The sequence below is a fragment of the Somniosus microcephalus genome, chromosome 5 (assembly GCF_052327205.1).
Source record: "Somniosus microcephalus isolate GS21.2 chromosome 5, FLI_Smic_1.0, whole genome shotgun sequence".
NCBI classification, from domain to species: Eukaryota; Metazoa; Chordata; class Chondrichthyes; order Squaliformes; family Somniosidae; genus Somniosus; species Somniosus microcephalus.
Window position 1 is genome coordinate 55,868,905 of NC_140991.1, and position 11,633 is coordinate 55,880,537.

General features: G+C 44.8%; 1 protein-coding gene across 6 annotated transcripts in view; it reads left to right on the forward strand.

Annotated features, from left to right (window-relative positions):
- The window catches only part of LOC147117045 (partitioning defective 3 homolog), an 862,692-nt gene that overhangs the window by 785,971 nt on the left and 65,088 nt on the right, over nucleotides 1–11,633 (forward strand). For 5 of the 6 annotated variants that reach the window (XM_085987633.1, XM_085987634.1, XM_085987635.1 and 2 more), the window contains one exon: nucleotides 5,483–5,746. The exons of the other annotated variant lie outside the window; for it this stretch is intronic. In XM_085987633.1, coding sequence (XP_085843759.1) covers nucleotides 5,483–5,746 — 264 coding nt within the window. The remainder of the gene's footprint in view (nucleotides 1–5,482; nucleotides 5,747–11,633) is intronic. 6 annotated transcript variants of the gene reach the window in all.

The window sequence follows — 11,633 nt, forward strand, 5'->3', positions numbered from 1 at the left end:
GGATTCACTACAAGGCTTGCCCTCCCTCACTCTGTGTCTTATGTGATTGATCAAAAACATTTAACTATTAGTCTGGAGAGGCTAATTAACTTCAATGTAGAGAATGGAAAAAAACATTTTTGTTGATTTTGGCAGTCTCTAGTCACTTCTAATCGGTTTAAAATAAAGAGTAAAGTTAGCTTGTATGTTGGAGGAGCAGTGTTGGCACATCCCAATAGTCGCAGCAATGTGCATATATCAATGTTGGTGACTTCGCAGTGAACAGAGCCAGATAGAGAGGAGACGACCGAGGCAGGCAGAAAAGAGAAGGAAATTAAAAGGCTGGCAGAAAAATAATTCATTCATTATATGAAAGAAACTGTTTTTAATTATAGGGACAAAGACAGTGGGACACACATGGAGAGGCTGTTGTCCAATTTTGGGTGCACATGTTTATTTATGGGGCTTGGTTAATGGAGCGATTATACATACTTGGATACTGCAATACTCATTTGCTAGATATCAACATTTTTAATAATGCAGTGTGCAATATTTCCAAAATCTGGAAACACTGATTTTAAATGAGATGAAGTGAGATGTGAGATGTGACCTATCTATTTCTCACTCTTCAGTTTTTTTAATTGAACAGGTACCAGAAATTCCTGGTAACCTATTGACACAACTATGACTTGCTCAGCAGTAAAGGCTGGGCGGTGCTGGGACCTACCTAGCTTGTAATTAAAATGTGCCAACATTGTCCAATCCCAGGGGACAGACTCAGAGATTGAATAGGGTGACTTTTGTTAGCTACTTTTCTTTGGGGTGCGATAGCCCATATGTCAGTGATGGAAGGATTCTTTTCATGTTACTTTAGCAACATCGATTTGGTGTAGCAATCACTGTGAAAGTAAACTGCTAATGAATAGCAACACTGCAACAGTAATATCGTGATGTTACTCCCAAATTATACAACATCCTTTTTAATTAGGTGAACAGTGGCCTACATTGCAGTGCATGTCAGAAATTAACATCTTAAATTGATGCCAGCTTGAGGGGCCTGTTAATAAAAATTCATTGACAAGGAAGATGCTGAATCTCATTACAAAAGAACATAAGAATTAGGAGCACAGGAGTAGGCCATTTGGCCCCTTGAGACTGCTCGGCCATTCAGTAAGATCATGGCTGATCTTCTACCTCAACTCCACTTTCCTGCACTATTCCCATATCCCTTGATTCCCTTAATATACAAAAATCTATCGATCTCTGTCTTGAATATACTCGATGATTGAGCCTGCACAGCCCTCTGGGGTAGAGAATTCCAAAGATTCACCACCCTCTGAGTGAAGAAATTTCTCCTCATCTCAGTCCTAAATGGCTGACCCCTTAATCTGAGGCTGTTGACCCCTGGTTCTAGACTCCTCAGCCAGGGGAAACATCCTCCCTGAATCTACCCTGTCAAGCCCTGTAAGAATTTTGTATGTTCCAATGAGATCACCTCTCATTCTTCTAAACTCTAGGGTATATAGGCCTAGTCTACTCAATCTCTCCTCATAGGACAATCTCCCCAACCCAGGAACCAGTCTAGTGAACTTTCATTGTACTCCCTCTACGGCAAGTACATCCTTCCTTCGGCAAGGAGACCAAAACTGTATACAATACTCCAGGTGTCATCTCACCAGGGCCCTGCATAATTGCAGTAAGACATCTTTACTCTTGTACTCAAATCCTCTTGTAATAAAGGCCAACATACCATTTGCTTTCCTTTCCTAATTGCTTGTACAAGGACACAAAGGTCTCTCTGAACACCAACATTTCCCAATCTCTCACCATTTAAAAAATACCCTGCTTTTCTATTTTTCCTACCAAAGTGGATAACTTCACATTTCTCCACATTATATTCCATTTGCCATGTTCTTGCCTCTTTCCACCCTCCTCACAACTTACATTCCCACCCAGCTTTGTATCATCAGAAAATTTGGATATACAGGTAGACTACCCTTTATCCGGACTTCCGAAAACCAAAACCCTCTAAAAACCTTCGGTTTTTTCGTTCAGCGTAAGTCGTGCGTACGACTTACGCTGAACGAAAAAACCTTCGGTTTTTAGAGGGTTCCGGTTGCGGAAGTTCGGATAAAGGGTAAGTCGTGCGCACGACCCCCCGCCGACCCCCCCGCCAGCCCCGACAACCGCCAGCCGCCGACCCCGACAACCGCCGACCCCCCCGCGGACCCCGCCGGCCCCGACAACCGCCGACCCCCCCCCCCCGCGGACCCCGCCGGCCCCGACAACCGCCGACCCCCCCCCGCGGACCCCGCCGGCCCCGACAACCGCCGACCCCCCCCGCGGACCCGCCGGCCCCGACAACCGCCAGCCCCGACAACCGCTGACCCCCCCGCAGACCCCGCCAGCCCCGACAACTGCCGACCCCCCCGTGGACCCCGCCAGCCCTGACAACCGCCGACCCCCCCGCGGACCCCGCCAGCCCTGACAACCGCCGACCCCCCCAACGCGTACCCTGCCGGCCCCGACCCCCGCCGACCCCGACTGACTTACGCTGAGCGTCAGCGTAAGTCGTGCACACGACCCCCCGCCGACCCACCTTCCGAAATCCGAAATTCTCCTTTATCCGAAACTCGGCTGGTCCCGAGGTTTTCGGATAAAGGATAGTCTACCTGTATTACATTTGGTCCCCTCATCATTGATGTAGATTGTGAATAGCTGAGGCCCCAGCACTGATCCTTGCGGTACCCCACTAGTTACAGTCTGCCAAACCGAAAATTACCTGTTTATTCCTACTCTCTGTTGCTTGTCCGTTAAGCAATCCTCAACCCATGCTAGTATATTACCCTCAATCCCATGAGTGACACCTTATCGAATGCCTTCTAAAAATCCAAATACACCACATCCACTGGTCCCCCTTATCTATTCTGCTCGTTAGAAATCCATGTTGACTTTGCACAATCTTTTTATTATTTTCTAAGTGTTCTGTTACCACGTCCTTAATAATAAATAATTACATTTTCTGAATCAAATTTAAAACAAAATATAAAAGCAGAACAAAGGAAAGTTAACATTTCAGGTAGAGACTCATCAGAATAAGTTCTGCCAAAGGATCTTTACCCAAATGGTTAAAATATTTTTGCTCTGTTGAGATGTTGACATCCCTTTGTATTTCTAGCATTTTGGACTTTTCTGACAGATTTTCAACATTTGCCATTTTTTTTTTCTGTTTATCTCATGACTTTTTTGAAGAAAAACTTCACAACCAATTTAATGTTTAAATATAAACTGATTTGTGTGCATTCCTTTGCAAAATGCACCATGCAGGTACTTTGTGACCCCAGAGGTCATACCAAAAGAAAAATCGGGTATAGTCTTGCACTGAGGACCATCTGGAACTACTAAAGATCAGCTGGTCTATAAAGGGTCAAGCTGCAGGAAACCCCATCAGTGTCCTTAGAAAGTTCCCTAAGAGATCATAATATTATTATTCTAAAGTCTGTGTTTTCGTCCCCAGTGCCAAATATTATTTGAAATATAGCCACCCAACCCAATAGTTTACAAAATCGAATACCCTCAGTTCAGGTTCAGATTCTTCCCCTTTAGCCACAAGAGATCCATCCATTAATATTATTGTTTAAATGAAGTACTTCAGTTTGAACAACGTATAGACAACTAATTGTTGAGCATTACAGAATAAAGTCAGTGCGTGCATACACAATCTACAACTGCCTTAAAGGTCTTGACGCCCCATATTAATCTGCCACGTGATGATGTTTCCTCAATTAGCGAATGTGGACCAGAAGTACATATGTACTTTTATGACATTTATCCCACAACAAAGAGTTATCATAATATAAGCTCCTTGCATGCTTCAACATGGCGGGTGGGCTTGCCCAGGATGTTCACTGCTCCATGCCTGCCCCAATTCTAACTGTGATTGGCCAATAAGCGGTGTACTGAGACTGCAGCAAGACATGGTGGTCCATGTTTTCCTTTGGAATGAAGCCTCTTACCTTGCCGAGCCACGCCACCCATGTAAACCGACAAAGTGCACCCACATCATCGGCAGATGGGTTCACATGACCCTGGCACTTGAATCCCTGAACCATCTGATGATGTTATGGGTGCTGTTCGAGCTGTGCTGTGATGTTGGATCTCTAGAATGTGTTTGAAGTTAATTTTATTGAAGAACGCAAAGCACTGCTGTTGATTACCCAAGGGAAAAGTCTGGAGGAGCCTTTATTTTTAAAGCCTACAACACATTGATCGGCCAATATGATGTTTGGATGGACAACCAAAGTTTATTATATGCCCGACTTTGACAGGCATTTTGGATTCCTTTTTCATAGGGAATAATCTAATTAGCCATCTCAATAAAATTATTTGATTAGTACTTCAATTAATTTAGATTGTCAAATAATGGATAAATGGAATTAAAAAGAAAGTATTTAAAAAAAAATTTAAGTCACCTGCAGTGGTCCTGATAAGGATAGAATTATATTTTTTATAATTGCACAGCCAGAAGTTATAACGGTAATAATAGTTTGACAGTCAGATTCAAGGTAATCCTTTTCTGACCAAAGGTGCTTGGAAGCATTGATAAATTATCCTTTAGGGAACAGGAATATTGCATTTACATGCCCTTTCAGGTTTGACATTGATACCAACGGTGTTATTTTTAAATACTAGAAGATCTTCCATGGCGCTGCTCACGAGCAGCCTGGGGATTGGAGTAAGGTTGTGATGATTAGCTGCTAATGAGGCCTGTCCCTTTGGGAAAGTCGTCTAAATAGGCGACGCCAGGTGATTGCAGTGGTTTGTAAATTCTTGAGGTCAATTGGAGGGTTATTGTTACTGCTTGAAAATTCTGTCCCCAGGTCAGAATAATGCATCCTGAAAGATTTTTTTTCATCTGTAACATAGTGTAACCACTGCAATTTGAAGGACATGTGCTGTAGTTGCAAGACTACTTGCGCATTGTGTTGATTCCTACTTCTGGTTGTTTTAAAGAAGTAGATTAAAAAATCTCCCTCAATTGTATCTTCCACCCTTCTGCCCACACGTGGGCACTTTGGTCTGTCTCAGCTTCTCACTTCTGTGTGGCTGGCATCCACATTGGCCAATGGTAGGAGCACAATGCAGGGTGGGAGAAACCCTCCAGCACCCCACACTATGCGGGCAATTTTTATTTTCTTCCACGTGATGAAGTTGTCAGCCACCATGAAGTATTCCTGTCTGGCCAAGGAGCAGAGAAATCTGCTCACAGATGATGGCCAAGTTCGAATGTATGTTGAGGTTGGAACTTGAACCTGGACCCTCCAAATTGGAATGCAAAGTTCTGCTGCCAATTTGCCCTCAAGATTATTTTTATCAAATTAGATTTTTTTTTTTTTAAATATTAAGCTCTGGGCACCATGAGCATGGTGCTTCAGTCTAACTTCACGTTTGTGGCGACTCCCCTCCTTGTAACAAGATGACTTGATATTCATGAATTTTACAGAATTCAGGCAAAACACCGTGAAATTCGGGAGCGGCAGGCCCGGGAACGAGACTATGCAGATCCACAAGATTTGAATAGAACCTATGGATCTGAGGATGACCCAACATATGCTGGCATGAGTTGGTACGAATCTTCTATAGACACCGGGCACAACCTGATATTAAATGCTAGACCACAGAGTGCAAGAGAGGAAACACAGCCAATGGAAGCGGTATATGCTCAAGTGAATAAATCAAGGAACGGAAAAATCCCGACTGCAGAAAGGTAATAATCAGATGTTTTTTATGGTTATGCTCTGAAAGCATTTTTGCAGCATGTGCTTGCTTTCTGAAATGCCCATCATCTACGCCAAGTGTTATCAGAAGATTGATCCAGATTTTAAAACCACCGTGTCAGAGCTAAAGTTGAAGATCTTGCATGGGGTATCTGAGCAATTTTTTTTTTTAAATTTAAAAATCACTTCACTAACTTCTATTTCTGCACATATCAAAGTCCCAGCATATTTAACAGTCACATAATAGAGCATATTGGAAATCAGCATCTTTCAGCAATGCATCTCTCAGCATCTAACCTTCAGCTTGTTCAATATCATAGTTTGGTGGTGCAGTTTATTTTTTGTTCTTTCCAATTTTATCCCATTCTCCCCTGTAAGGGTTGGCTCATTCCTGTGATGGTATTCCAGGTGCTGGCCACTCTCCGTGGTACTTTGCGCAAGTGAAATGTCTTTGTGTATATGTTGACAGTCACTGTCACCAAGCTTATTTGTCTTTGGATGAGGTATGGGTGTGCACAGGCAGGAGCAGTGGGAACAAAATGCAGTTGGTTACTTTTGGTACATATGCAAATATAATATTTTAATTACATCACTATGGCACACAGAGTGTAAAACCACATTGAACATCAGGGAGTCAGAGGTATATATTTCCTCCAAATGGGCTCAATTGCACACAACTACTGGACACTAGGAATAGGAGAGAGTGCAAAACTCATCAGAAAACACAAGATTATGCTACATAATATTGTACAGGAGTAAAAGGAATTTTGTGTCTAAGCCCACCTGATGTGCTCAGATTGATTCAAATTTAGATTCTTTTCAGAATCCAAAGGATTCTAGATTTGAACCAATATAGATGCTCTTAATCAAGTCAGTGCTCATCCTTGCAAAATGTATCTTTGCTCATTTTTGTGGAATCTTGAATTTGATTATCTACATTCCACTGTGGAAAATTAATATAGAAATATTGGTTTGATAGGAATGGTAGAATTCATAAGGCAGTGTGAGAATAATCAGCCAAAACAGTAGCACACAAGCCAGAGGAAGTTGTGATCAAACTGTTTCGTACTCTGGTCAAACCTCAGCCTGAATACTGTGTCCAGTTCTGGTCACCAAGAAACCAGTGAGACTTTCAAGCACTGGAGTCAGTGCAGGGAAGAGCCACGAGGGTGATCCCTAGATAATCACAGGAATGGAAAGGGTTAATCCAGAATACTACTTTAGATTTAAACTGAGAGTAGGATAAGGGAACATAGGTTCAAACTAGTAAAAGGTATATTTTGGGCCAATATCAAGAGGTTCTTTACATAGAGCAATCAGCATTATCCAAAGGAATACCAGATAGAGTATTGCAGGCAAAAACTCTGGAATTATTTAAGAAACCATTAAATGCCACAAGGGGGGCAGTATAAGGTGTCTCTGGATGGGTGAAATCAGGTGGGCTGACTGGCCCATCACCTGCATAAGAATCTTGTGAAGTCTTAACCACAAGTGTGCAGCTCTTCTCACGAGTTGCAGTATCATCTGAACCCTAAACTTCATGAAACTCACTGCATAATAGTAATTTATCTTAATCATGAAAAGGTTTCTTTAAAAGGAGGGGGACACAAATCCCACCAGGCCTCTTTGTTTGACCGCACCTCTCCTAGCCTTTAGTGGCCATTGTGATGTTAACAATTACAAGTTACTGACTGATCACACATTTGCAGTAACTAAATGTGCTTTATTATTTGTAACTGGTGATTACAGGGCTGTTTTTTTAATTGGGTACAATTTCATGTTACTCCGAAGAAATTACAGTCAAGTTCAGTAATTAAGTTAGTGCTGGGCAGGCACTCAAAGCCAGAGTTGGCTTTGTTTCCTCAATTGCTGTATTCATTTTTCCACACATGATACATGGATGAAAATTTCGACCAGGAGCTGTAGAATTTGGTTTTCTGACACTTTTCTAGGTTTATGGAGGTGCAGTCTGGGAAAGCAATTGTCGTTTGTTTACGTGATACATATTCTACTAAGTAATGAATTTTTAAATTGGCGGTCATGTTTCTTGTTGAAACTGGAACCCCTCTCTCCCTCCTTTCTCTCGTATATATGTGCGTGTGTATATATAAAAGAAAGAGGTCCTACTTGCGAAGCAATTAGTTTGCAATGCTGATGATTCTTTCATTTTAAAAAGAGAAAAACAATCTTTGAAGTGTTGTAGCTTTTGTCTGTGATTAGAGAGGAAGAATGCACAGGAGATGGTAATGAGGAAGTCCACTTCCTATCAAGGGTCATGAGACAGGATGTAGGTGTGGACCAACCCAGGAATAGTTGGATATCATTATTATTCATGTCAGCATTCTTGTAAACAGACACATTCTTTGCTTTTTCTTTGCTGTAATCAAGAAAACTAGTCACGAGTCTTACAGTTTCCTCATGGGCCATTAATGTTGTGGTGTTTTCAATATATATAGTAGTTATTCCATCGCTTTGATACAAAAATCACAGTGTAGAAAGACCTGAGATGGTTGTCTGATACGGCGTACTGAATTCTATCAAACGATGAGAAGCCTCCTCGTAGATATAGTTTCCGCCAGTTGCTGTAAAACTGTAGCAAGTGTAAAACTGAAGTTCAAGAAAATCCCAGCTGGTTAGCTGCTCTGCCTTTATATTATTAACTAGCTGGAGTACCCGGCGTTGCCGAGGGAACTGAAAAACCCTCTGCCATGTTTATAAAACTGTTTATAAAACTGTTGGGATTGAAGAACTCTTGCTAAGCACCCAGGAGGTGTTCTTTAACTTCGTTTTTTGTTAATGGGGATCGCCAGTAGCCATATACTCCAGGTTTTACAGTTTTCCTTCTATGTGAATTTGGAGGTAGCAAGCAGAATTATAATTTTGCAATGTTATCATTGACATTAATGAGAGAGAGAGAGGGGGGAAGGAGAGAGGGGGGGAAGGGGAAGGAGAGAGAGGGGGGGGAAGGAGAGAGAGAGAGGGGGAAGGAGAGAGAGAGAGGGGGAAGGAGAGAGAGAGAGGGGAAGGAGAGAGAGAGAGGGGGGAAGGAGAGAGAGAGAGGGGGGAAGGAGAGAGAGAGAGGGGGGAAGGAGAGAGAGAGAGGGGGAAGGAGAGAGAGAGAGGGGGGAAGGAGAGAGAGAGAGGGGGGAAGGAGAGAGAGAGAGGGGGGAAGGAGAGAGAGAGAGGGGGGAAGGAGAGAGAGAGGGGGGAAGGAGAGAGAGAGAGGGGGGAAGGAGAGAGAGAGAGGGGGGAAGGAGAGAGAGAGAGGGGGGAAGGAGAGAGAGAGAGGGGGGAAGGAGAGAGAGAGAGGGGGGAAGGAGAGAGAGAGAGGGGGGAAGGAGAGAGAGAGAGGGGGGAAGGAGAGAGAGAGAGGGGGGGAAGGAGAGAGAGAGAGGGGGAAGGAGAGAGAGAGAGGGGGAAGGAGAGAGAGAGAGGGGGGAAGGAGAGAGAGAGAGGGGGGAAGGAGAGAGAGAGAGGGGGGAAGGAGAGAGAGAGAGGGGGGAAGGAGAGAGAGAGAGGGGGGAAGGAGAGAGAGAGAGGGGGGAAGGAGAGAGAGAGAGGGGGGAAGGAGAGAGAGAGAGGGGGGGAAGGAGAGAGAGAGAGGGGGGAAGGAGAGAGAGAGAGAGAGAGAGAGGGGGGAAGGAGAGAGAGAGAGGGGGAGAGGGGGAAGGAGAGAGAGAGAGGGGGAGAGGGGGAAGGAGAGAGAGAGAGAGGGGGGAAGGAGAGAGAGAGAGAGGGGGGAAGGAGAGAGAGAGAGAGGGGGGAAGGAGAGAGAGAGAGAGAGGGGGGAAGGAGAGAGAGAGAGAGGGGGGAAGGAGAGAGAGAGAGGGGGGAAGGAGAGAGAGAGAGAGGGGGGAAGGAGAGAGAGAGAGAGGGGGGAAGGAGAGAGAGAGAGAGGGGGGAAGGAGAGAGAGAGAGAGAGGGGGGAAGGAGAGAGAGAGAGAGGGGGGGAAGGAGAGAGAGAGAGAGGGGGGAAGGAGAGAGAGAGAGAGGGGGGAAGGAGAGAGAGAGAGGGGGGAAGGAGAGAGAGAGGGGGGAAGGAGAGAGAGAGGGGGGAAGGAGAGAGAGAGAGGGGAAGGAGAGAGAGGGGGAAGGAGAGAGAGAGAGAGGGGGGAAGGAGAGAGGGGGGGAAGGAGAGAGAGTGAGGGGGAAGGAGAGAGAAAGAGAGGGGGGAAGGAGAGAGAAAGAGAGGGGGGAAGGAGAGAGAGAGAGGGGAAGGAGAGAGAGAGGGGGGAAGGAGAGAGAGAGAGGGGGGGAAGGAGAGAGAGAGAGGGGGGGAAGGAGAGAGAAAGAGAGGGGGGAAGGAGAGAGAGAGAGAGAGGGGGGAAGGAGAGAGAGAGAGAGGGGGGGGAAGGAGAGAGAGAGAGAGGGGGGGGAAGGAGAGAGAGAGAGAGGGGGGAAGGAGAGAGAGAGAGGGGAGAGAGAGAGAGAGAGGGGGGGAAGGAGAGAGAGAGAGGGGGGAAGGAGAGAGAGAGAGGGGGGAAGGAGAGAGAGAGAGGGGGAAGGAGAGAGAGAGAGGGGGGAAGGAGAGAGAGAGAGGGGGGAAGGAGAGAGAGAGAGGGGGGAAGGAGAGAGAGAGAGGGGGGAAGGAGAGAGAGAGAGGGGGGAAGGAGAGAGAGAGAGGGGGGAAGGAGAGAGAGAGAGAGGGGGAAGGAGAGAGAGAGAGGGGGGAAGGAGAGTTCAAAACAAAAAAGGCCCAGATGTCAGGAAACAAATACCAGTTTACCCTCAGTGATATCACTATAGGACACACTATGAGCTACACCTACCTTGGTCTAACTATTACAGCATCAGGGAGCTTCAGCATAGCAGTGAATGCACTAAAAGAAAAAGCCCGAAGAGCCCTATATGCAATAAAAAGAAAATTCTACAACATCCAAATCCCAATCAAAATCTGGCTCAAAATATTTGACAGCATAATCCTGCCCATTGCACTGTACGGTAGTGAAGTATGGGGCCCACTAAATCACCAAAGCTACACTAAATGGGAAAAACATACAATAGAAGCCCTACATGCAGAATTCTGCCGAAGCATCCTTCGCACCCAAAGGAAAACGCCAACAAATGCATGCAGAGCCGAACTAGGCAGATACCCACTGATAATAAACATCCAAAAACGAGCACTAAACTTCCTAAATCACCTCAAATCTAGCTCCCCAGACACCCTTCATTTCAAAGCCTTTCAGACCCAAGAGCTAAACCCAGAAAAGAGTCCCCTGAGTCAGCTGCTACGGAAACTAAGTACTCAGCCGGACCCTGACCAGCCCCAGACCAACACAGCCGTCCAAACACCAATCCGAGTGAACCAAATCATTAAAAAATGCAAAGAAACCTACCTGGAACATTGGAACAAAATAACCGAAAGCCAAAGCAGATTAGAATGTTACCGGGCCCTAAAAAGAGAATATAAACTGGCAGACTACCTCACGACCATCAGAGACACAAAACAGAGACAGACCCTCACCAGGTACAGACTAAGCGACCACCAACTGGAAATTGAAAAAGGCAGATACAAGAAATCCTGGCAGCCTAGAGAGAATAGAATATGCGATCAATGTCTGGCTGGCGAGGTTGAAACAGAAATGCATTTCCTCCTAAAATGCGAAAAATTCAACACATCAAGAAACATATTATTCAACAAGCTAAGCCAAACAACCCCAGATTTCAAGGAATTGGATGATCTGTCAAAATTGAGATTAGTCCTAGGAGAAGGAGACAGACCATACCTTGGGGCCAAATATGTAACAACATGTCACAACCTGAGGACTGTTTAAAATTAAGACTGTTTAAAATTAATATTGAACGTACCAAATGAAGTACAAAGACTGTTTAAAATTAATATTGTTTAAAAGTAATATTGTATGTACCCAACAAATG